The following is a 27,424-nucleotide window of genomic DNA, read 5'->3' on the forward strand; positions in this document are numbered from 1 at the left end:
AGCCAGTATAACAGACTTACAGCAGAAATTACCAGTGGTGATAAGAAAAACGCAGTTACTGAAAGGTGGAGAATTCATTAGATTCACAACTTTTCATTGCATTTTCTGTTTTATTTCTGATGTCCAGCGTCTGCAGTTTTGTTGATCCTCTGATTTATTTTTCATGTTTTATAAGTTTACGAAATAGCACAAAATAGTCTAAAATAAAGCGACTGCAAATTCGAGTAGTAGTTTCTGTCCCTTTGATATAGTAATACCCTTTGGGTATTTTCCAATGGAGAATACCCCACTTACTAACCAGGAACAAATAGGCACTGAATGGTCTGAACGAAACTAGTCCTAGTCAAGTCAAGTCAAGTTTATTTGTCACATACACGATGTGCCGTGAAATGAAAGTGGCAATGCCTGCGGATTGTGCAAAAAAAATTACAGTTTGCAAAAAAAAAGAATTACAGTTACAGCATATAAATTAAAGTTAATACAGAGAAGACAAAATTTAGTCTCTGGAGTTATAAAAGTTGACAGTCCTGATGGCCTGTGGGAAGAAACTCCGTCTCATCCTCCCCGTTTTCACAGCGTGACAGCGGAGGTGTTTGCCTGACCGTAGCATCTGGAACAGACCATTGCTGGGGTGGCAGGGGTCCCTCATAATCTTGCTTGCTCTGGATCTGCACCTCCTGATGTATAGGTCCTGCAGGGGGGCGAGTGTAGTTCCCATGGTGCGTTCTGCCGAACGCACTACTCTCTGCAGGGCCTGCCTGTCCTGGGCAGAGCTGTTCCCAAACCAGACTGTAATGTTGCCGGACAGGATGCTCTCTACAGCCCCAGAGTAGAAGCATTGAAGGATCCTCAGACACTCTGAATTTCCTCAGCTGTCTAAGGTGGTAAAGGCGCTGCTTTGCCTTACCCACCAGTGCGGCAATGTGCGTTGCCCATGTCAGATCCTCTTTGATGTGGACTCCCAGGTATTTAAAAGTGCTCACCCTATCCACAGTAGACCCATTTATTTCCAGTGGCGTGTACGTCCTTGGATGTTGAGACCTTCTAAAGTCCACAATCAGCGCCTTAATTTTTTTTGACATTCAAGAGGAGGCTATTGTCCTGACACCAGAGTGCCAGATCAGCCACCTCCTCCAGGCCTTCTCATCGTTGTCGGAGATCCGGCCCACTTGATGATGGAGTTTGAGCTGAACCGGGCCACACAGTCATGTGTGTACAGGGAGTACAGTAGGGGGCTACGGACGCAACCCTGGGGGATCCTATGTTCAGGGTGAGGGGTCTAGATGTGTGTTCTCCCATCCTGACACTTGGGGCCTGGCTGTGAGAAAGTCCAGGATCCAGGCACACAGAGGGGTGCTAAGCCCCAGTAGCTTCTCAGCCAGTCTGGTGGGGACTATGGTATTGAAAGCTGAACTAAAGTCAATGAACAGCATCCTCACATAGCCCCCCTTCTGGCTGTCCAGATGAGAGAGAGCGGTGTGCAGAACCTGGGAGACCGCATCATCCGTGGACCTGTTCGGACGGTATGCAAACTGTAGTGGGTCCATGTTGCGAGAAAGGAGGGCACAGATGTGCTTCTTGATTAGTCTCTCGAAGCATTTCATGACAACCGAGGTGAGGGCCACCGGTCGGTAGTCATTTAAACACGCTGGAGAGGCATTCTTTGGCACCGGTACAATAATGGAACTTAACTAAAGAAGATTAACATCTTGAATATCATGAATGAGTTGAGCTAAAGGACCTGTTTCTGTTCTATATAACACTATGACTTCCAAGGCGAATTCTCGCTTCTATTATTGTCCCAGAAACACTTCATGTCACATTAATCTTCTCTCAACTGTGCCATGTGTTAAGAACCAGAATAAATGTCTATATATTGTTTGCATAAATACTGTGAAATATGCTTATTGAAAGAGAATATTGAATTTTTACTGATTTTTGAAGAGTAATGTTATATTATTTTACAATATTCACAAAATGACTTTTCACTATTTTTTCATAATTTGTACCTGTATTGTTCACAATTTTGCAAGGCTTCTGAAAGTGCAGGGATTTTACAGTCTTCTATTTCTTGACAAAGTAAAGGCCATTCTCTGCAATGGATGTAAATAGCTTTAGCATTCTGATTAATTTAAGCCTCTGATATATTATGTAATGTGGCATATATACACCGATCAGCCAAAACATTATGACCACTGACAGGCGAAGTGAATAACATTGATTATCTTGTTACAATGGCACCTGTCAAGGGGTAGGATATATTAGGCAGCAAGTGAACAGTCAGTTCTTGATGTTGATGTGTTGGATGCAGGAGAAATGGGCAGGAGTAAAGACCTGAGGGACTTTGACAAGGGCCAAATTGTTATGGCCAGACGACCGGGTCAGTGCATCACTGAAACGGCAAGGCTTGTGGGGTGCTCCCGGTCAGCAGTGGTGAATACCTACCGATAGTGATCCTAGGAGGGACAAACCACAAACCGGCGACAGGGTGTCGGGCGCCCAAGGCTCATCGATGCGCAAGGGCAATGAAGGCTATCCCGTCTGGTCCGAACTGACAGAAGGTCTACTGTGGCACATCACAGAAAATTTTAATGGTGGTCACAGGAGGAATGTGTCACAATGCACAGTGCATCGCACCCTGCTGCATATGGGGCTGCACACGGAGGACCAACAGCATATTAGGCAGGTGGTCATAATGTTTTGGCTCATCAGGTCATAATGTTTTGGCTGATCGGTGTAAATCCAATTTAAGATGGATTGTGAAGGCAATATCCGTAAGTTCACAGATGAGAAGATCATGGAAGTTGTTAATAGTGTGTTCTTAGACAGAAGAAAAATATCAACGATTTGGTGAAATAGGGTGATAAATGGCAGATGGATTTCATTCCAAACAAATATGAGATGATGCAATCTGGCTGCGCAAATGAATTGAAGATATTCATCATAAATGGCAGGATCTTAAGAAGTATTGAAAAACAGAGGACCTTGAAGTACACCAATGATGCTGAAGATGGCAAAATAGGTTGACAATATCATTCGGAAGGCATATGGAAAACTGGCCTTTATTAGTCAAACCATTGATTACAGTAGGGAGGTTGTTCCAACTTACAATTACTTGGTCGGACCTCAGTTGGAGGGCTGAGTGCATTTCTGATCACCAAGGTATAGGAAAGATGTGAGAGGGCTGGACAGGGTGCAGAGGCGATTCGCCAAGATATTGCAAGTTCAGTTACAAGGAGAGACTGGAGAAGCTGGATCTGCACTCAGAGGAAGAGGCCAAGAAGAAACACAATTGAGGTATATAAAATTATGAGTGGTATTGACAAGAAATATTCTCCCTGACCAGGGATAGATAAAGCTAATAATTTTATCAAATAATATAGATCTAATAACTTACCCTGATAAAAAGATAAATCTAATAATTTATCCTAATAGATTTAGAGTAAGGGTGAAGAGATTTAGAGAGGAACCTTCGTCACCCAGAGAATTTCACGTACCAGGAATGCAATTTTCTAGATTATTAATGTTATTCTTATCAATATCCCATGCATTTTTAAAGATGTTATACAGCAGTCCAATACATTTTCCAAAGAATATGCTAATATGGGAAAGGGGCCCTGCTTAGTTTACAGGGATTGTACGAAACGGGACCCACCGAGTTTACAGGGAGCGAAGGAAATTTGGCCCCATTGAGTTTCAAGGAACGTGGGAAACAGTGCCCCGCTGAGTTTCAGACAGCTGGAGAATCAGGTAAACCAGATGTCAAAGCAGAAGATTTTCAGAAAAATCAGATTTCCGATTTTTGGACGTTTTTCTGCACCAGTTGCTACCCGTTTCTGGTTCCCAAGACAGAGAGGTGATAGTGTCCTTTACATCCAGTAAAAGCAAAAATTACCATTAAGTAACCGTTTTTAAGGGGTTTCATAGAGAAAAAAAATCCTCCTTTAATCTGCACATTAGACATGTTGAACATCTATCAGCACGTTTGCCTGCTGAATTAAATATGCCAGCTTGCAAAGCACCTTTACGCTACTCACATAATGCATCACCTGAAGCGCCCCATATAACATTAGATGATAGTTTTTTGTTTTGACCACTTTCCTCAAAATGATATCAGTATTATCTGAATGGTGTCAAGTTAGGAAAAGGGGACGTACAACGAGATCTAGGTGTCCTAGTGCATCAGTCACTGAAAGGAAGCATGCAGGTACAGCAGGCAGTGAAGAAAGCCAATGGAATGTTGGTCTTCATAACAAGGGGAGTTGAGTATAGGAGCAAAGAGGTCCTTTTGCAGTTGTACAGGGCCCTAGTGAGACCACACCTGGAGGATTGTGTGCAGTTTTGGTCTCCAAACTTGAGGAAGGACATTCTTGCTATTGATGGAGTGCTGTGTAGGTTCACAAGGTTAATTCCCGGAATAGCGGGACTGTCATACGTTGAAAGATTGGAGCGACTGGGCCTGTATACTCTGGAATTTAGAAGGATGAAAGGGGATCTTATTGAAACATAAGATCATTAGGGGATTGGGCACGTTAGAGGCAGGAAACCTCTAGTTGGCATGTTCCCAATGTTGGGGGAGTCCGGAACCAGGGGCCACAGTTTAAGAATAAGGGGTAGACCATTTAGAACAGAGATGAGGAAAAACTTTTTCAGTCAAAGAGTTGTGTGAAGCTGTGGAATTCTCTGCCTCAGAAGGCAGTGGAGGCCATTTCTCTGAATGCTATCAAGAGAGAGCTGGATAGAGCTCTTAAGGATAGTGGAGTCGGGGTATGGGGAGAAGACAGGAACGGGGTACTGATTGAGAATGATCAGCCATGATCATGGTGAATGGTGGTGCTGGCTCGAAGGGCCGAATGGCCTACTCCTGCACCTATTGTCTATTGCAAGTCTATGCAGCTTCACATTTTGGATGTAAGAATTGAGATTTCCCAAACTTACAGCCAACAAATGGACATAACTCTAACTCTATTATTTAGATTCGAACTTCAGTCTTGATGTGAAAGATAATTGTTAAACCACTGAAAAATATACAGCATTGCACTGAATTGTTTTGACATTCAAATGGCTAAATTATTATGTAATGCACTCACTTAAATCCTGATGGAATATACAGTTGATCAAATCTCAGGAAGTTGATAATATGCCTAAACATCTGACCATCTCCAATGATGAAGAGTGTCTTGCCATATGCAATCCACCGTGCTTTGTTATGATTGTACAGCAATTCTGGATACTAACAGAAACATTCTCATCAGATACACTACATTGCTTACTTAGTTATTGTCACTCAAGAACCTATAATTCTTGGCTCAAAGATTTGAAGTACTTGAAAAGACGTTATCTCTTTAACATTGTTTTATTTCACTTTTTTCCCCTATCACATATCTATACAAATTTAATGAAATTCCCCAAGAAAAAAAGTCTTATTACCAAAGTTTATAACAGAAATTCATTGCCCTCTGCACAGAAACCTCTGTAGACTGCTATCACTTTAACCTACTAACAGTGTGCCAGAGCCTTGTGCTGCATACTCCACAAGCCTCCTCCCATTTTATTCATTTTCTCCCCACCCCCTTTCAATATAGTTATTTCTCCCCATTTACTGATCCAGCCTCCCTTAAATGTATCAATGATATTTGCCTCAACCATCTATATGATAACGAACTCAAAACTTCTTGTCAAAGAAGATGCTGGAGCGTATTCATAACTTCCAATGCCAGCATAAGTCCTCAGGATCTAGACATAAGGAACTGCGGATGCTGGAATCGAGCAAAAATCAAAGTGCTGGAGGAACAGTGGGTTGGGCAGTATCTGTAGAGAGATGGATAGACGATGTTTTAGGTTTGGATGCATCTTCATATGGAATAGAGGGAGAAAACTGGAAACGAGAGCCTGGTTAATGATAGGTATATTCAGGTGAGGGGTCAGATGACTGGCAGGTAGCTGGAATAAATGACAAAGAGTAGAGGTGAAATGGAGAACAAAGTGTGACAGATAAGAGTAGAGGAGGAGTAAAATGTAAAACCGGAGTGGAATTTGGAACCTAAAATATTTTGGTTGAGAATTTGAAACTTCGGGGTGAATTCTCCCTCCTTAAACTCCCACGGAATATGCAATCTATTAGATACAAAAGTGAGCATAGAGGTAGGGCTTTAGATTGTGGTATCACCCTTCTTAAATGGCTAGTCATTTATCAGGTTGATAATTGAATTGAATATCTGTGGTATTCTTACATGGGCCAAAAAACATAACTGAATTGTATTGTCCTAAATCTCACACATGAATGAGTGCATTTTGGAACTACCAACTACAACGTTATATGCAGCTTAGATTTTTTTGTAACATTGCATGGTGTTTTCTGTTTCACAATTGTAATAATAACAATACTACTAAAAATATTATATCTCAAAGAATAATCAAGATGTTTGTTAAATGTTACATCTTATATTTGCCATTTTAACAGAATAGAAGATATTCAAGACAATTGGAAGTAACGTACCTTCAGGAAAGTATTCAGATAAGTGGCATACCAATAATTTCCCACATAAACTTTCACAATCTGATGAAGAGTATGGCTGTCTACATCAGCAGTCCAACCATCGTCTGAAATATCTTTAAAATATTTGATCAATTTAAAGTCACGATTACAGTTAAATGCAAATATATAAAAAGTTAGAAATCACTTTTATTAAAGGTACATAAAATCATAATGGCAGGAGCCAACCATGCAGTCCACTGCCCCAATCCTCTGTAACCTTGTCAGCAACATTCCCCATTTGTTCCCTCATGTCCTGCATGTGAATTTCCAACTGCCTATCCAGTTCTACTTTGAATACCCCGATTGATTCTATTTTCACCACCCTTATAGCAAGATCATAGCCACTCAGCATAAAAAAAGCGCTTTGTCTCACATCCCACCCTACATCATTTGATACTCACTTTGAATCTGTGTTCAAATTCCTCAACCATCCACTCATGGGAACGGTTTATTCTATTCACTCTAATATGCTCGCCTTGCTCATTCATACACAAATCTGCCAAATCTCCTCACCTTTCTTTGATCCAAGGAAAGTTTTCTCATTAGAACCGTGCAGCTGAAACTCAATATGAAATATTCTAGTTTATGGTTTTTACACTCTTTCTGAACTTTGATATTTCTCGTAAAATCTAGTGATCCAAATTGATTACACTATTGCAGTTATGGCATAATTAGTGTTTTGTAAACCTTAAGCATAACTTAAGCTCCTTAACATCTGCTTGTATTTATAAAATTCTAAAACACATATGCTTAATTAACAGCTCTTAAAAAATAGCTTGCCACTTTCAAATTTGCTGCACTTTAGATGAACTTACTTATCTTAAACCTTGTTTCAAGTGTTTCCCTTTTTCTTTTCTGTAGATAAAGTCGCATGGCATCCTTTACGGGCTGATACAGACTGTCATGTCGGTCCAGAAAAACACAAACTGCACACATTTGAGATACGTCTTCAGTCAAAGGTAGACGACATGTCCCTAACCAGCTTCTACAGACACAAATAATGTCAACTTTTTGCAGTTAGGGTACAAATTAAAAGCAGGGATGAAAGAAAACAGCAACAATTTATGGAACTATGAGTGAATTGTCATTGGTCGTTTTGCTTTTACATTAGTCATATATTATTACAAAGAATATTGCCAGATGGTTTAACGTCATGCTTTCTATTTCGTGGAAATGTACAACCTATTAAAAATTGTAGAGGCATAAGATTAATCTTACACTTCCTGATAAGGTGAATTTACAGCAGGAGTGGAAAAATAACCCAATCACAAACATAAATATCTCATCTCTAATTAGGTACACAACAGAAGTTATAAAATCAAATATATGGTTTAATACTTTCTTGTCATTCATAATTTTAAGAGGACACATATCCAGAAATGGAATAAATGCATATGCTCATGGCATATACAAGTTTATTCCACATTTCAATCTTTGTACACATTTCAATGAAAGTATGCATTTGTAAATGGAAATTGGGGACCCTTTTTATTTCCCCTTAGTGAGTCCTCAAGGGAATGTTAGTGTTCTGGAGACCGTTGGGTTCACCCTATCTTAAACCTACAGACCACCTTGCCTCACTTATCTCTTTGGAACACTTCTGCCTCACACTCTGCAGCATCAGAACCGGTGACTGTTAAACGAGCCGAACTGCTTCATAGCTTCAGGGACCTGGAATTAATTCTGATTTCAAGTTCTGTGTGGATTTTATCTATTATGATCATGAATGTACGAGTTTCCACAGTGCTCCAGTTTACTCGCAGCACACAAAAATGCACTTGCAGGTTAATTGGCTACAATAAATTCCACCTTAGTGTAGGCAAGAGTTGAAGAGCACGAGTGAGAATAACCGTATGACCCCCACAATGACTGGAAGCAAACAAACCGGCAAGATATGTCGAACATTGTGTTCTGCCCACTGGTTTAATCCAATTACCTGTGTGTGTGTGTTAGTTGACATGAATGGTTCAATATGGCTGGGAAAATATGAAAGTATTGCACAAGTACTGATCTCATCATTGAGTATGTTTTGCAAGCATGGACAATTTCCTCCATAAATTTTACAACTCTGCAAACAAATGGGAATCCCGAGCAAAAGCATAACTGAATGCCTACAAACAAATTTTATCCCCAAATAGAAATTTTGTGTTTGTTCCAAATGTTTACAAATGTAGCATTTTGAAACAATACTAAATAAACTTTCCAAACTGATTGGCGTATAGAATAATCATTAATAGTTTAAGCGGTAACTAATAAACAGTTACCAAAGGAATGCTACAAGATCCTATATTAGATTTATGGTGAATTTTAAGGTTTTCAAATGATTTAGAGATTAAAATTTTGTACATTGTATTCAAATTTGCAAATTGCAATAAACTGACAGCAGTTGTACATGAAGGCATCAATTTTCACTAATTAATACAAGACCTGCACAGGTTCCATCAGTGAAAATACAAGTTATCATTTGAAAATAAGATTTGATTTAATAGGAAAAGTATTGATGTGGATAATACACTTATGGAAATGTACTTTAAGAAACAGAGCAGCAAAGAAATCATGAGTTTAGGAAGCAGCAACAAATCAAGCACAAAAATAAATCAGAAAGTTGGATTGCTGTTGGGTTAAAGTTTGCAGATGACACCACAGTGGTGGGCCGGATCAGGAACAATGACAGGACAGAGTACAGGAGGAGATAGGAAACGTAGTAACATGGTGTCAGGACAACAACCTCAATGTCAGCAAGACAAAGGAGCTAGTTATTAACTTCTGGAGACATGGTGGAGTACATGCCCCAATCAGCATCATGGTGCCAAAGTGGGAATGGTTGAGAGTTTCAAGTTCCTATGTCATGAACCAACCATACTGAAGCATACCAACATCTTTACTTCTTAAGAGACTGAGGAATTTCGGCATGTCTCCAATGACTCTTGCAAACTTCTACAGGTGCACCATAGAGAGCATACTGTGGGTTTGCATCACTGATTAGTTTGAGAACAGTTGTGCCCAAGATGCAGTAGATTGCAGAGGGTTGTGGATGTAGCCTAAACCATCACACTAACCAGACTCCTGGCCATTTACACCATCTAGACTTCATGCTGCCTCGGAAAAACAGCCAACATAATCAAAGACCAGTTCCACTCTGATCTTTCCTTCTGCTCCCTCCTTCCGTTGGCCAGAAAATACAGAAGCTTGAACGCACACGCCACCAGTATCCCTTCTGCTATTCGGCTTCTGAACAGTCTTTATGTAAGCTAGGGTACTGTCCGATTCATCTCTATTTCATTGTGAACATTGGACTTGTCTATGGAAGTAATGTTTGGACCTGGCGAAATCAAAGATGGTGTACTCGGTTTACTTTTCATCTCTTTATTCCAAAAAGGATATTCAGTTACTTGAGGAAGAAAACAGAAGGTAAGCATATTTGATCCCAGAATTTCTTACAACATAAGCAGGATGAGAGGGATTCTGTTTCAAGTATTCAAAATTATAAATGATTTAGATCAATTAATCCATAAACTCTGCATATGGCTGGAAAGCTTATGCACGTTGGGTTATTTAACAAATGAAGGACACCAAAAGAAAATCAGTACCAGGAAAGAAAGGCATTTTATGGAGGGTAAAACAAAACACCTACAAGAATTAAATAGATTAAGTTCAACAAATGTATTTTAGAATGACTGGGAATACATCTGATTGATTTTTTTGAAGACCTGACCAAAAAGGTTGATGAGGGCAGAGCTGTAGATGGTGTATACATGGACTTCAGTAAGGCATTCGACAAGGTTCCGCATGGTAGGCTGCTCTGGAACGTTAGATTGCATGGGATCCAGGGGGAGATAGCTGAATGGATAGCAAATTGGCTCCATGGAAGGAAGCAGAGGGTAATGGTGGAAGGTTGCTTCTCAGACTGGAGGCCTGTGACTAGTGGTGTGCCTCAGGGTTTTGTGCTGGGCCCATTACTGTTTGTCATCTACATCAATGATTTGGATGAGAACATACAGGGAAGATTAGCAAGTTTGCTGATGATACAAAAGTTAGTGGTTTTGCAGATAGTGAAGATGGTTGTGAACGATTGCAGCAGGATCTGGATCGATTGGCCAGGTGGGCGGAGGAATGGTTGATGGAATTTAATACAGAGAAGTGTGAGATGTTGCATTTTGGGACATCGAAAAAGGGCAGGACCTACACAGTAAATGGCAGGCCTCTGCGTGGTGTTGTAGAGCAGAGGGATCTAGGAGAACAGGTGCATGATTCCTTGAAGGTCGAGTTGCAGGTAGATAAGGTGGTCAAAAAGGCTTTTGGCACTTTGGCCTTCATCAGTCAGAGTATTGAGTATAGAAGTTAGGAGGTCATGTTGCAGTTGTATAAGACGTTGGTGAGACGCATTTAGAATATTGTGTTCAGTTCTAGGCACCATGTCATAGGAAAGATATTGTCAAGCTTGAAAGGGTTCAGAAAAGATTTACAAGGATGTTGCCACGACTAGAGGGTGTGAGGTATAGGGAGAGTTTGAGCAGGATGGGTCTCTATTCCATGGAGCGTAGGAGGATATGGGGAGATCTTATAGAGGTGTACAAAATCATGAGAGGAATAGATTGGGTAGATGCACAGTCTTTTGCCCAGATTAGGGGAATTGAGGACCAGAGGACATAGGTTCAAGGTGAAGGGGAAAATATTTAATAGGAATCTGAGGGATAACATTTTCACACAAAGGGTGGTGGGTGTATTGAACAAGCTGCCAGAGGAAGTAGTTGAGCCTGGGACTATCCCATCATTTAAGAAACAGCTAGACAGGTACATGGATAGGACAGGTTTGGAGGGATATGGACCAAGCGCAGGCAGGTGGGACTAGTGTAGCTGGGACATGGTTGGCCGATGTGGGCAAGTTGGGCCGAAGGGCCTGTTTCCACACTGTATCACTCAATAACTATGACCAAGCATATATGGCTAACTGGACACACGGTACTCTCTTGTCTGAACATATTACAGTTAATATGCTGCTAATTATAAAAATGCAATACCAAAATACATTTTTGGAAGTGGTACATTGGTTCAGTTACCAGGCTGTATTCCAGCAGCCTAGACTGGAGAAGTTATAAAATCCCACCTGGCAGCTGTTAAATTTAAGTCCAGTTAATAACTGGAAATTAAGAAAATAGTCATTAGTAACAATGATTAAACTAAAGGGTTACATAAAAAACATCTCCTCACTAATGTCCGAGGTAGAAAATCTACCATCCTTGCCCACCATGTGATTCCAGATCCTCCAATGCCATTGATTCAAATTCCCTCCAAAATAGCCCTATTTACAAAAAGCAGGATAAATTCTACCTGCCCAATTGGTTTACTCTCACTCATAAGCAAAATAATGAGGGGTTTAGACAGCCCCAGACCTCATCACAACTTTGTCCAAAAGAAAGGGCCAAAGAGCTGAATTCCAGAGATGACGTGAGAATGACAAGCCATTATGTCAAGGCGGTATTTGACCATGAGAGGCCTTGCTAAATGTGAATCCTATGGTTGGAATCACATCACATACAACAGAAGATAGTTGTGATTGTTGGAGGTTAATAATCCCAGTCTCAGTACATCACAAAAGGAGTTCCTCAGAGCAGCATCCTAGGTTCAACCATCTTCAACTACTTTGACATTGGTTCAGAACTGGGAATGTTCACTGATGATTGCATAATGTTCAATCGCATTCAAAACTCAAAGGAATCTACACCGGAATGCATAGATATTTAAACGAACATTTAGGCACGAACAGTAAGTGGCAAGTAACTTTCATGCCACATCTCAAAGGCAAATCTAACTACCTACCCATTACACTCAACGACATCACAATCACCAAGTCACTCACCATCAAAATCATGACTAAAGTTAACCAAAAATTAAACTGGATTAGCTATATAAATTGTGTGGATACAAGAGAGGTTGAGTATTCTGTATGAGTGACTCATCTTCTCGTTATCTACAAATGAGAAGTCAGCAGTGAGGGAATGCTACTCACTTGTCTGGAGCAGTACTCAAAAAGCTTGGCACCATCCCAGAAAAAGCTATCTGCTCAGTCGGCACCCCATTCACAACCTTTCACCACTCATGCATAGTGGCTGCAGTGATATAAAATTACATCTGCATTTTGTACATAAACTAAATATATTTGCCCAGATTATTCAGTCAGTACCTCCAAAACCCATGATCATCACCATCAAAAAGGTTAAAGGCTTCAGGTATGTGGGAATACCATTACCTTCATGTTTCACTACAAGTCGCACATCAACCTGACTTGAAAATATATCTTTCATTCACTCTTAGAACTTCCTCCTCATAGCATTGTGGGTGTACTTTTATCAGTGAGTCTGCAGTTGTTCATGAAAGCTGCTTAATGCCATCTGCTTCTGGACCATTGAAATGACCACAAATGGTGGCCTAGTGACACTCAGAACATGATTAACTCAAAAACAGGCTCCTTGAAGTTCTGCTTCCTCAGTGATGCAGCAGCCAGCACACCAGTGCTAAACATGAGGCTGAAGTATTTACAACCACATTCAATGAGACTGTCTTCAGCCCATTTGAATCACTCCCTATGATAGCATGAGACAGGCGAGACCACTGGATCCAACAAAGGACATGTAACTTAAAGAACTGAAGAAGGGTCTTGACCCAAAACTTCACCCATTCCTTCTATCCAGAGCTGCTATCTGTCCTGTTGAGTTACTCCAGCATTTTGTGTCTATCTTCGGTTTAAACCAGCATCTGCAGTTCCTTCCTACAACTGAAAACCTGTGTTCCAGACCCATCTGCACCACTTGCCAAGTTTTTTTTAACATGGTTATAACACTTGTAGCTACTTAATGTAGAAAATTATCAAGATTGGCCTAGTTACAAAATGGCAGCATCAATAAGGTTGTTAACTACCATCTGATGGGCACCTAAGGTTGGACAATAAATGAAGACCTTGCTAGCAGCACCCAAAAATGAAAAAAAAATATATATATATAGTAAATCATAGCTTTGAGAAAACCAGATTTTTTTCCTTTTATATTGGGTTCAATACATGCAGTTAAATACAAGATTATAAAAGCTAAATTTATGGGCTAAATATACAATTTGATTTTTCTATCATAGAAGTGTACATTCAATTGCATTAATTCAAACATGAAATATTCAATCAAAAGCCAAAGTTGTGAAAAATGTAGTCAAAATGTATTTGATCATGGCATCAGGAAGAACAAATCATAATTAATAGTAAAACTAACACAAGTACCTGACATGTTGAAACAGAACTCCATTGCCGAAAATATAGAGCTTCATCCCATCAAGGCTGCTTTCAATACAAAGTTGTCCTAGTGCTGAATCTGGGTATTTCACTAATAGTTCCAGGACAAGGACATACAATGGTTTGTATGCTGGAACACATACAGACTCACAACCCACTTCAGAATGATGTACAAAATTGCCAGAGATAGAGGTATCTTTGGAATTACCAGCTACAATAAAGAGAGGTCCATATTACTAATGATTGCAATTGATAATTAAACATAATAGTTTAATTTTAAAGTTTGCTATTAAGGAGAAAATACCCATTGTCTCTCAGTATTAATGTTTTAAATCATTTTAATCGTTAAAGTATAGTTTCATGGCTAAGTAATCACCTCAAAGGCTACCCATCTAATTTTTTAATATATGTAAAACTATTTGCATTGCATGATTGTCAATGCAATGAGAAATGCATTGAGAATGCAAACATTGTATAATAACCTTTCTGGTATTGTAGTAGTGGATTACACTTATGCAGAGTAAAGTACTGATAATTCAGTATCCAATGCAAAAATCTTGCTGATTTAGTGCCAGGCTCACTCATTAGTGTTACACTAAGTCTTCTTTATCCGCTGATCAGTGAGGTTGGCCATGTTTTACAAGCTGAAGTGTAGAAACTGTAATTGACCCATGCTCACCATTGCTGGATAATTATCAATGATGGGGAGCAAGGGACATATAATAATAATAATAATAATATATTTATTTTATATAGCGCCTTATCACATGCTCAAAGCGCTTTACAAATACAATTAACATAGAAACAAACAGACAAACTATCCTGACGGAAAAGCGGCGAATACTCAACGCCAGCGTCCTCTCACGTCAGGGTCCGGCAGCAGACATCAAAAAGCACAAGACACACAGATACAATTTTTTACACAAAACAGCCATCACAGTGATTGCTCTAGGCATACCCTCACTGTGATGGAAGGCAACGTCTTATCTCCTCCTCATTCTTCTCCCGTGGCGCCACGAGGCGATCGAGGCTCCCAACCCCTTGAAGCCCCCACCGGGCGATGGAAAGTCCCAGGGCCGAGCCACGCAGGGCGATGAGAGTCCTGAGCCCCCACCGGGCGATGTAAAGTGCTGCGGCCAGGCCACGCAGGGTGATGAAGGGCCTGCGGGCGGGTTGATCGTACCTCGCGCTTCGGGGCGGTCGAAGCTGCTACGGCTGGAGCTCCCAAAAGCCGGTCGCCAGCCAGGGACCTGCGAGCTCCCGATGTTGCGGTCTGCAGGGCCCAACGGCCGAAGCCTCCGAGATGGCAAGTCCAGGCCCTGCGACCGGAGTCTTCGAGGTCGATCCCAGCTGGAGGCCGCCGACTCCACGATGTTAGGCCGTAGCGCGAACGGAGATACGACACGGTAAAGGTCGCATCTCCGTTGAGGAGGAGATTTTAAAAAAGGTTTCCCCCAACCCCCCCACCACCCCCCTACATACACAGAATTAAAAATAAAACAAAACGTACATTTAACATCGACAATGACAAAAAAAACACAAAAAAAAACGGAGAGACTGCCGGTGAGCCGCAGCTGCAGAACACAGCCACGCCCCATATGCAGCTTGTAGGTGTAAAAAAATGAAATGAAGTGTGCTGGGATAATATAAGTATTATCCAATAGTCAAGAAAATCTGCTAGACTGGCAAAATTAAAATTTTAATGCCAGATTATCGCAGTTTCACCTTACACAGCTGCCTACAAAAATCTTCGAGACATTCTGAAATTAAGAAAGGCACAATGTAGACATGGATCTTTTTTATTATCAAAGCTCCTGACAACTTTGATGTAGGATTTGTTTTGAACAAATATGAACATTATCCCTTAAAAATGCCAGTCTAAAATCTACAAATAACATGGACCTCAACTGACCAATATAAATATTGAGTTCAGAAATAAGTAACAAAGTTAAAAAGTCTAAAAAAACATTTGTGGTTATGGGTAAAATCAGAGAATAATCCAACATTTTGGTTCATTAGTAGAGCATTGACACCAATATTGAAGTTTATTCTTTTTATAATGTGCTATTTCTTAAGATTTTATATTTTCCACTCTTAACAATAATTTGTCAATTAATATAAACATAGAAAATAGGTGCAGGAGGAGGCCATTCGGCTCTTCAAGCCACCACCGCCATTCATTGTGATCATGGCTGATCGTCCACAATCAATAACCCGTGCCTGCCTTCTCCCCATATAATAATAATAATAATAATATATTTATTTTATATAGCGCCTTATCACATGCTCAAAGCGCTTTACAAATACAATTAACATAGAAACAAACAGACAAACTATCCTGACGGAAAAGCGGCGAATAATCAACACCAGCGTCCTCTCACGTCAGGGTCCGGCAGTAGACATTAAAGAGCACAAGACACACAGATACAATTTTTTACACAAAACAGCCATCACAGTGATTGCTCTAGGCATACCCTCACTGTGATGGAAGGCAAAGTCTTATCTCCTCCTCATTCTTCTCCCGTGGCGCCACTTGAATCCCTTGATTCCACTAGCCCCTAGAGCTCTATCTAACTCTCTCTGGAGTTATCCAGTGATTTGGCCTCCACTGCCCTCTGTGACAAAGAATTCCACAAATTCACAACTCTCTGGGTGAAAAAGTTCCTTCTCACCTCAGTTTTAAATGGCCTCCCCTTTATTCTAAGACTGTGGCCCCTGGTTCTGGACTCGCCCAATATTGGGAACATTTTTCCTGCATCTAGCTTGTCCAGTCCTTTTATAATTTTATATGTTTCTATAAGATCCCCTCTCATCCTTCTAAACTCCAGTGAATACAAGCCTGGTCTTTTCAATCTTTCCTCATATGACAGTCCCGCCATCCCAGGGATCAATCTCATGAACCTACGCTGCACTGCCTCAATTACAAGGATATCCTTCCTCAAATTAGGAGACCAAAACTGTGCATAATACTTCAGATGTGGTCTTACCAGGGCCCTATACAACTGCAGAAGAACGTCTTTACTCCTATACTGAAATCCACTCGTTATGAAGGCTAACATGCCATTAGCTTTCTTCACTTCAATTGGTTCATAATTTGTCTCGACAATGTTTTTAAATTTTCATGACCTCTGTGAACTAATTTTTTTTAAACTGCACATAGTAATCTTCCTAATTGGCCATTTTTGACACGCTGAAACATATAAGCTGTAATTGTCAGAATTCTTTGCTGCATATAGGATATTTTACTTCAAAAGATCCTTTGGTAACATTCATTGACTTACCTATTTTTCTCTTATATGATTTCACAACTTCAATGAGTTCTGGAATTTGAAGCATCTCCATTTCAGTCAGAAGAGCATCTACTTCTGAAAATTTGTCAGGTACAATAAACTTGCCAGTCAGTAGGAAATTTGCTGCAAAGTTAGGATTATAAATTTGGTTTAAATGTTTAATTTAATTCTGATTTAAATTGGTCAATAATTGTTTTTTAACATGGATGTGCAATGCAAATGCAGGTTAAGATGGGAAAATGGATGGAAAAATAAGTCAAAAGACAGCTTTATTGCAGGTTGGAAAAATAGTGTATCTATACTAAACAAATGAAAATAGTGACATCAGTCACTGTAAGAATACAAATATTTATTTATGGGAATTGCAAAGAGGTGGTTACCAACATATGGATTACTGGCATATAGATCATATCACAAAAAGAGAGTATGGATGAGGAAATAAAGGAAACAAAGAAAGAGTTTCTGAGAATTTCTAGATATGTGTGCATGGGATAAGGAAGAGAAATAGTTAAGAGTGCAAATACACAAGATCAGTGCCAGAAAGCCGGAAGGCAGGTGGGAGATTTCTGTCGTGCTAAATGCTGCACAAGTTTGAAGAGAACCATATATCAATCAAAAAAATGTGTTGCCGCTTTTTACCGACATGTTGTAAGCACAAAGAAGCCTTTGAATATCCATCTGATGTTCAGAGTTTACCAGGACAATGAGGCCTAATAGATGCAATATGAATAAAAAGAAAAACTGCACGGCCGTGGGAAAGGGGCAGGGGAATGGAACAAATTTGAAAAGTCTTTGAGAGAGCCAGTACAAGCACAATAGGTAAATGGCCTCTTGTGTTGCAAAATTCTGATTAGGAAATGGAAAATAGGCCAGGATATATTTGTATAGTGCTCCTGTCTATAGTATACGGAGGGGGAAGGAACTGTAGATGCTGGTTTAAACCGAAGATAGACACAAAAAGTTGGAGTAACTCAGCGAAAAGTCACCCATTCCTTCTCTCCAGAGATGCTGCCTGTCCCTCTTGAGTTACTCCAGCTTTTTGTGTCTATCTATAGTATATGGATGTTGAGACCATTATCGAAAACAGAACCTAGAACAGTACAGCACAGGGACAGGTCCTTCAGCCCTCAATATCTGTGCCAAACATCATCATGCCAATATCTGTGCCAAGACCAACACTTATCTACCTGTATATCCCTTCAGTCCCTGCATATCCATATGCCTATCCAAACATCTTTTAAATGCCACTGTTGTAACTGCCTCCACCACCACATCCGGCAGTCGATCTAAGCACTCACCACCCTCTGACTAAAAAACTTGTCCTGCACAGTTCCTTTAAACTTTGCCACACTCACCTTAAAGCTATGCCCTCCTGTAAACTGCACACAATACTCCAAATGCAAACAACCCAAAATCTTATAAAGCTACATCAGAAAATTGTTTCTGGTAATACACTTCTAACTGATGTGGATGGTAAAACTGAAATTGTTCATTAAGCTATGAATTTCAGATTTAATAGATGGTTTAAATGCGATTAAATATGTGATTAAATATAACAAAAGAAAGAACCACATGTACAAGATCATGGTTTATATTTTGAAATCAGTCAGAGAGTTAGCTTAAGTGAATCACATGAGGTGACTGCTGCCATATTGCATATAACCAATGTTCTTTTTGAACAACTATTCCTTTTTAAAATAAAGAAACAATCAATGGTATTTTTTTCTTTTTCAGAAATAACAATTCAGTTGTTGGAGAGTAGACACCATGGGTAATGGCCAGATGATAAATATGACCAATTGGCATTGCAAGACCGCAAGAATTTAGCTTATTTCTTGTTCCAACAAAAAAATATTCATAGTTTGGGGAAGGGGGGGGGGGGGGGGGGTATGAATGTTAACAAAGTGTCGATACTTGTAATGCAGTATCAACATAATTGCAGGTTAAATACCTATATATCGAAAATTACTCCATCCAATTTCTATAAGGACAACATCCTCACACAGCCATAGCAGGTTATCTTCACTGATTAAAGTAGGGTATTTCTTCACTAGATTTAAAGGAAGAAAATACCAGTGCACCTCTTCCTCGGTATCTAACAGTGGTGTGTCTATTAATCCTAATGGAGCTTTATCAGGTAAACCTAAAGAAAACAACAACAAAAATTTCACTTAAAATAAAAAAGGTAGATCCCCTAGACAGTTCTCATATTCCAAAATATTTATGAACATTAGATATTTTCAATTTCCCTAAGGACTTGATAGTTGAATGTGTCACAGATATGATATTAAACAGCAGAGGGCAGCAATGATTCAATATGGAGTTCACATTTGTTAAGGAGGGAACTGCAGATGCCAGTTTAATCCGAAGATAGACACAAAAAGCTGGAGTAATTCAGCGGGACAGGCGGCATCTCTGGAGAGCAGGAATGGGTGACGTTTCGGCTCAGGACCCTTCTTCAGACATTTTGTTAATCTAATTTTTTTATTTGCTTTGTGTAAAATGATCAACATATTTCTAACCAAATGAATTATTGAATGAAGAATGTAGCAAACAGCAAAGCTTGATCAGATTGAGGATTTGACCAAGGGAAAGTTTTATTTGAAAAGGCAAGGGAAAGCTCAGCATGGCTGTGGCTGTAATTATGTTCCTGTACTAATGTAGTCTCATGTCAAGAAACAAACTTCACAAGTCGCTCCAACTATGTTTGAATGTGTGGAGAAACATATGTTAACAATGTTACATAAAGTGCTAATTTGCTAAATACTCTAGCCTCCCTAGTACTTTCTTTATTTAGATTGGGAGAGTGAGTTTGACAAATTTTCATGATTTTTGCATTAATAAACAAATCTTAGAAGAAAATAAATTAATATCTTGGGCCATAAACCAAGATGTTAATTGTTTCTTCCTCCACAGATCTTGCCCAATTTAAGTAGCTCCAACATTTTGCTTTTATGTCAGCTTTCCAACTTTATTTATTTTTATTTTCAAAAATAGTTGGCTGCATTGCTATCAACCAATCCATTTATATTAATAAATAAATGTTTGAAGAAGAGTCTCCATCTGAAACTTCACCCATTCCTTCTCGCCACAGATTCTGCCTGTCCTGCTGAGTTACGCCAGCATTTTGTGTGTACCTTTGATTTAAACCAACATCTGCAGTTCTTTCCTACACATTTATATTAATATTTTATATGAACAATTGAAAATCAATTGGAGAACTGTGGAACTGGTAAATCGACTATGGTGGAGGAAGGGGGGAGGGGGTTATAAGTAAAAATTACTTAAAATCAAACATGCAAATTAAAGTCCTCTGCAAAGTTTCAAATTCCAGCTCAGTGTACACCGGAAATATATATTTTTTTTACAATCAAAAATACAATGAAATTCTTCATGCGTCAATAACCTATTGACAATAAAAGTCTATAGAAATTTATATCAATATTAGCTACCTGTGAATGCTGGACTTTTAATTTGGAAGTCTGAAGGTTTACTGTTACATCTTGTTCTCCAGTAATTCCTACTGGTTCTCTGAGTAACTGGTACCTCTTCAGGTCGTACACGCAAATGATGTTTACTTTCTTTCATATTATCCAAAGCCTATTAAGATAATGTATAAATCATTACATCTTATACATTGTTTATGGTAATAGACATTTCTATACATTCTCCCAAGATTTGTTTCCTAATAAACTCTTTTAATTTAAGTCATATTTTCCTTTCTTGGCTTTTCCATCCACACAATCATTCTATTCTGTAGCCAAGAAGTTAGCAGCCAAAATACATCTGTGTTCTACCTCATCTCTCAGAACAAGGAGATCCGTGATAAACAAGCACGAGTCGCCCTGCAAGGCCTCTCCTTTGGCATCTTTTTTACATCAGAGCACAAAAAATACTTTAAACTGTGTTGTATTGATTTAGTTGAGTGGGTAGCAACGGTTGCTACCCTGATGCCAATTAGTGCATGAAAATGCCAGCAGGTGTGCTAAATTACAATATAATTTATCAAGGTCTGTGCAAATGACTAATTAAGGCAGGACAAGAAATCCCCTGCCCATTTACACAAGGATCTCAATTGAATTCTTCACCCAGATGTGCATGAGCCACACTCTGAATGCCCCACACTGCATGACCCGCACTGTGAATGCCCCGCCACTGTGCATGACTCGCACTGTGCACGACCCGCACTGTATGAACCACACTGTATGAACCACACCTGTGCATGACCCACACTGTATGAACCACACTGTGCATGACCCACTGTATGAACCACACTGTGCATGACCCACTGTGCATGACCCGCACTGTATGAACCTCACTGTATGAACCACACTGTGCATGACCCACACTGTATGAACCACACTGTGCATGACCCACTGTATGAACCACACTGTGCATGACCCGCACTTGTGCATGACCCACACTGTATGAACCACACTGTGCATGACCCGCACTGTGCATCACCCACACTGTGCATGACCCGCACTGTATGAACCACACTGTGCATGACCCACACTGTGCATGACCCACACTGTGCATTGCCCATACTGTATGACCCGCACTGTATGAACCACACTGTGCATGACCCACACTGTGTAGGATTACTCTCTGTTTAGGAACCATCCAATATATGGGCACCTGTCTTATCGCAAACTGATTGAACCTTCTCCTAAAAATCCAAATTATATTATTTACCATATGCACAGAAAACTAGACGAGACAATAAACACAAATAATTCAAATACACAGCGCAAAGCCAATGTCCCTTCAACTAAAAAGTAAATGAGAAGTTTTAAAAATTAAATGAAATGGTGTTGACAAACATGAATTACCAATTCATGTCAAAGTGGTAATGGTAAAAACCTTATAATTTTTAGTCGTGTGGAACATATAAAATTAACTGATTTAAACAGTGTAATCTAAACTTCTGAAATCACAATGGTTTCAAATGTTTACATATTCACTTTGTTTATTATAAATTATATGCTCTGAGCCAACCTTTCCACTTCAAAAGCATTATCAATAATTAAATCTAAATTCCGTTTGAACACTTTTTCTAATTTTTCAAAATCACATCATGATTAGTATCCCAATTAACCTTGTTAAAATTAATTTTGTATTATCTCTCCTCGTTCATGATTCAATTGTGTGTATTATATTTGTAGATTTGTATACTAGAAAATAATTTCACAATCACTGCATTTGAGACACTCACAATGTTGCTAGGAATACCAGATATCTGCTGAACACATTTAGGGTTTTTTTAATCAGTTCTGATGCAGCAAAATATGCAGCAACTTTACCCAGGATAACAAATGTTTGAATGGTTTTGTAATCAGTACATCTATGTATTAACCATGACTAATACCTGTTGCAAAGATGTCAGGCACATTGCTGTAGCTTGCTCATACAACAAAGTAATTTCAGAGATGCAGGAAAAAGACAGCTTTGATGTATGCAAATAGTAGTGTACATGACGGAAAGTATATCCATCCCGGTCAATAAAAAGTCTGCCATCCTCAGAATGAACAAGGCTGGAAGCTTCTTGCCACAGTACCGAGTCATGGAACTGTAAAAGCTTTGACTTTGGAATCGAAAACAGCCAGCCTCCTACATTGAAACAAAAAGAATCCTCTTCCTGATAGTCTTCTGGAGCCATATTTCTTGCTTTTTTGTGGAACTGCTTAAAAATTAAAAATAAAATAATGTTATTCTTATGAAATACATTAGTTAGCTCCTGAATCCAATTTATTATTTAAATTATTTGCACCATATATATTTTAATTGTCAAACAGAACTTGGTAATAGATTACTCGCCATAGATGGAAGAATATTTCCATACACAAACAAGATAGTTCCCTCATCATGCAGGGATGTTTGTGTTTTAAGACTTCTAACTCATCATAACTCTACCCAGTTTATGGCTCATTTAGGAAGCAATACTTCTGATTTGGAGAAGCAAGCCTATGACTCAGTTCAATCATTGCTGCCTCTGAACTAGTGTTCAAATCTCACACTAGGCGATACTGTTTAGTGAAAACCAGAACTTCAGCTCCAAATTCTGCATTGATATTCAGTTGGATTATCCTATCCAGTAGATGAGGTTGCCATTAATCCATGTTCATAATCATGTGTATTGTGGGAAATATATGTATGCTCTAAAGGAAGTACAGCTAGTTCTATTATAATTGGGTGTTTGCACTCACGAAATGGTAATGCGATGGATGAATTAGGAACATTCATTGTATTATGCAGGCCTAATTGGTTTGAAGACTATTTTGATCGGGAGCTAGAGAACCACTTAAAATTTACTTCAGAACTCGGTATGCAGAAAAAAAGAAAGTTGTCTTGGAAAAATGTTTCCATATAACCTCCCCACAGTAATCATACACCACTGTTTCTTAAGAACACAGCTGCTACATTCACTGCAGAAGGCCATTGGACATGACAACTAATTGGTTTTATTGACACTTGTTCAATGATACTGTGGGGTCAAGGAAAGAGCGTTCACGTTGCGGCCTTGTTTCCACCAATCTATCCACCACCACGCCCAAGAGGCACGAGACGCCATTGTATGCAGATGCCGAGAAGTATGTTCAGCTCTGACTGAACAATTTCTGATCTTGTGATGTGACTCGATAAGAATTATACTGTAATGTACACTCTTTAGGATTTTTATATTGTTAAATATTGTTAACAACTCAACATTATTCTACTTTTAAATGCATTCTTGACAACTTCTTTCATGTGTTGGACACGTTATGAGTAATGAGATGGGCCAACTGTTAGTGAGAGAACACTTGACTATTGTATCTTAAGATTTAGATAAGTAACATAGAAAGGCAAGAGACAATCATAAGTTTTTTATTGTAGGGTAAGGATACTAAACACAGTGTTTGGAGAAAAAAAAGCATAATCTGGAAGAGTGCACAATAGAAAATACAGGAAACATTCCGCAACTCTGTGTAAAGCAAAAGATCCAAGACCCTTCTGACCTAGGGCATTCTGACCTATCAAAAACTAGAGGGCATAGATTTAAGGTAAGAGAGGAAAGATTTAAAAGGCATCCAGGGGGAAAAAAATTTCCACACAGAGAATGATGATTATATTTCAGACAGGCAATTGGTTGAAAGACAGAAAATAGTGATAAGATTTTTTTTTCTTTTTGGAGAATTGTAGATAATGCTTCCCTTACCCCTTCATGTGACGAAGTGAAGCAGCAGTACAGCTGCTGCCTCACAGCCCCAATGACCCAGGTTCAATCCTGACCTCGGATTCGTGTGGTTTGTACGTTCTCCTTGTGACTGCGTGAATTTCCTATGGGTACTCGATTTCCTCCCGCATCCCAGACATGATTGGCCTCTATAAATTGCCCCTAGTGGCGGGAGCAGATGCAGAATAGGTTAACTAGTGTGAACATGCGATCAATGGTTAATGTGGACTCAGTGGGCCAAAGGGCCTGTTTCCATGCTGTATGTATCTCTAAGTAAAAATTGGTGGTGAATCCATTATTATTTTGATATATTAATGACTTGAGTATACGGAGAAAAGTTCTCACGTTCATAGACAACACCAAGCTTGGAGTGTGATAAACAGGAGGGCGGGTTGTAAAAGACTGCGGTAAGACATGGCTGGACACAAAGTGCCGGAGTAACTCAGTGGGTGAGGCAGCAGCATCTCTACAGAACACGATGGGCGCCGGTTTGGGTCGGGACCCCTGTTCAGACTTATTCCAGAGACACTGTCTGACCAGCTGAGTCACTCCAGCACTTTCTTTGCCCCCTTTTTGGAAATAAACCAGCATCTGTATTATTTTGTTTCCACAGAAGACAGGGCTGAATGAGCAAAATAAGTGAGTGGCAAATTAAATTTAAAACGTAAGTGATAATACACTGGTAGGCAGGACAGAGACAAGATCAAATGAAGACGGGTCCCGACCCAAAACGTCGTTGGTCCGTTCACCCGCCAGATGCTGCCGGCGCCGGGCCCGCGGGAGGGGGGGGGGCGAGCGAGGGGAGGGGGCAGCGAGGGGAGATGGGGGGCGAGCGAGGGGGGCGAGAGGAGGGGAGGGCGAGGGGAGGAAGGGGGACAGGAGGGGGGGGGCATGGGGAGCGGGGGGGGGCGAGGGGAGGAGGGGGGGCGAGGGGAGGAGGGGGGGCGAGGGGAGGAGGGGGAGGAGGGGGGGGCGAGGGGAGGAGGGGGGGCGAGGGGAGGAGGGGGAGGAGGGGGGGCGAGGGGAGGAGGGGGAGGAGGGGGGGCGAGGGGAGGAGGGGGGGCGAGGGGAGGAGGGGGAGGAGGGGGGGCGAGGGGAGGAGGGGGGGCGAGGGGAGGAGGGGGAGGAGGGGGGGCGAGGGGAGGAGGGGGGGCGAGGGGAGGAGGGGGAGGAGGGGGGGCGAGGGGAGGAGGGGGAGGAGGGGGGGCGAGGGGAGGAGGGGGGGCGAGGGGAGGAGGGGGAGGAGGGGGGGCGAGGGGAGGAGGGGGGGCGAGGGGAGGAGGAGGGGCTGCAGGGCCGGCGGGCGGGGAGAGGGGAGGAGGGGGGGCGAGGGGAGGAGGGGGGGCGAGGGGAGGAGGGGGAGCGAGGGGGGGAAGCGAGGGGAGGAGGGGGGGCGAGGGGAGGAGCTGCAGGGCCGGCGGGCGGGGAGGGGGGGGCGAGGGGAGGAGGGCGAGGGGAGGAGGGGGGGGCCGAGGGGAGGAGGGCGAGGGGAGGAGGGGGGGGCGAAGGGAGAGGTGCGAGGGGAGGGAGGGGGGGGCGAGGGGGCGAGGGGAGGAGGCATGGGGAGGGGGGCGAGGGGAGGAGGGGGGCGAGGGGGGGCATGGGGAGCGGGGGGGCGAGGGGAGCGGGGAGGGGGGGCATGGGGAGGAGGGGGGGCTGCAGGGCCGGCGGGCGGGGAGGAGCGAGGGGAGGAGGGGGGACGAGGGGGGGGGGCGAGGGGAGGAGGGGGGGCTGCAGGGCCGGCGGGCGGGGAGGGGGGGCGAGGGGAGGAGCGAGGGCGAGGAGGGGGGACGAGGGGAGGAGGGCGAGGGGAGGAGGGGGGGGCTGCAGGGCCGGCGGGCGGGGAGGGGGGGGGGGGAGGGCGATGCTGTCGGCGCCGGGCCCGCGGCCTCAGCTCCTCCAGCACGCTGTGTTTTGAGCAGGGTTTCTCTGAGTTGTGCATCCGCCAGTGTTAGTCCCATCCATCCGAGGGCTGTCACTCCCACACTTTGACGGCGCGGTGTCCCCCCGCACTCTGGACACCTGCGCAACCACTCGCAGATGGTGCGTCCAACAAATACAACACGACGACCCGCGTCGCTCACTTCACTTCACTTCACTTCACCTCAGCCTGCAGTTACTGGCGCACAGCAGCGCCCCGGGCCCGCGGGAGGGAGGGTCGAGGCTGTCAGCGCCGGGCCGCCCACCCGCACGCGCGCTCTCTGTCCGTTTGTCGTTCCCTCCAAACATTTTGAATACAACCGTCCGCCGGGCACGTGCGCAACCCCGGCCCCCGCCCCGCGTGCGCGCGCCCCTGAACCTCCATACCCGCCCCGCGCGCTCCTGAACCTCTAGACCAGCCCAGTGCGCGCGCCCTTGGTACCTCCACACCCGCCCCGCGTGTACGCGCGCGACTGCATACTCCGCGCCCGCCGCGTGCACCCATCCCACCCCTGGCTCGTGCACCCATCCCACCCCTGGCTCGTGCACCCATCCCACCCCTGGCTCGTGCACCCATCCCTGGCTCGTGCACCCATCCCCGGGGACGGCCGCACCATGCCGGGAAATGACTTGAGGGGCAATGGATGTGATGAAGCTGCGGCCAGTGGGCAGTGTGTGGTGATGCATTGCCCCCTGGCTTTGTGCTGCGGCCAGTGGGCAGTGTGTGGTGATGCATTGCCCCCTGGCTTTGTGCTGCGGCCAGTGGGCAGTGTGGTGATGCATTGCCCCCTGGCTTTGTGCTGCGGCCAGTGGGCAGTGTGGTGATGCATTGCCCCCTGGCTTTGTGCTGCGGCCAGTGGGCAGTGTGTGGTGATGCATTGCCCCCTGGCTTTGTGCTGTATGATTCTACATGTTTGAAACACACGCGCAACTACATTCACAAACAATAAACGTTGTTCGCTGACCGTCTTTCCCCTGAAGCTTTCCGCTCACTCTGATTGCACTTGTTATTTGTTCAGAATGAGTTTTTATATTATAAATAAATGTTACGATTGTTCTGTCCCAGATTCAGAAACTCCAGCATCCTGCGAAATAAAACAAGTCCTGCGCGATGTTGGTGACTGAGACCTTCCCAGTGTCCGTGGTGACTGTGTGTGTGGAGTCTCCACTTGGAGCTGGTGGGG

At 42.3% G+C, this 27,424-nt stretch overlaps 2 protein-coding genes across 4 annotated transcripts in view; both read right to left on the minus strand.

Moving 5' to 3' along the window:
- The window catches only part of LOC144594160 (BTB/POZ domain-containing protein KCTD19-like), a 42,599-nt gene extending 19,817 nt beyond the window's left edge, over nt 1-22,782 (minus strand). For all 3 annotated transcript variants that reach the window (XM_078400319.1, XM_078400318.1, XM_078400320.1), the window contains exons 1-9: nt 22,476-22,782; nt 20,560-20,707; nt 19,059-19,250; nt 17,099-17,230; nt 13,806-14,028; nt 7,354-7,523; nt 6,500-6,612; nt 5,091-5,233; nt 2,010-2,093 (exon numbers count right to left, since the gene is read on the minus strand). In XM_078400319.1, coding sequence (XP_078256445.1) covers nt 2,010-2,093; nt 5,091-5,233; nt 6,500-6,612; nt 7,354-7,523; nt 13,806-14,028; nt 17,099-17,230; nt 19,059-19,250; nt 20,560-20,707; nt 22,476-22,766 — 1,496 coding nt within the window. In that variant the 5' untranslated portion in view covers nt 22,767-22,782. The remainder of the gene's footprint in view (nt 1-2,009; nt 2,094-5,090; nt 5,234-6,499; nt 6,613-7,353; nt 7,524-13,805; nt 14,029-17,098; nt 17,231-19,058; nt 19,251-20,559; nt 20,708-22,475) is intronic.
- A 3,638-nt stretch (nt 22,783-26,420) lies between these two features.
- Nucleotides 26,421-27,424, minus strand: part of LOC144594685 (leucine-rich repeat-containing protein 36-like) — a 31,540-nt gene continuing 30,536 nt past the window's right edge. The window contains exon 15 of the mRNA XM_078401527.1: nt 26,421-27,146. Within this exon, the coding sequence (XP_078257653.1) occupies nt 26,421-27,146 (726 nt within the window). The remainder of the gene's footprint in view (nt 27,147-27,424) is intronic.

The sequence above is a fragment of the Rhinoraja longicauda genome, chromosome 6 (assembly GCF_053455715.1).
Source record: "Rhinoraja longicauda isolate Sanriku21f chromosome 6, sRhiLon1.1, whole genome shotgun sequence".
Taxonomy (NCBI): domain Eukaryota; kingdom Metazoa; phylum Chordata; class Chondrichthyes; order Rajiformes; family Arhynchobatidae; genus Rhinoraja; species Rhinoraja longicauda.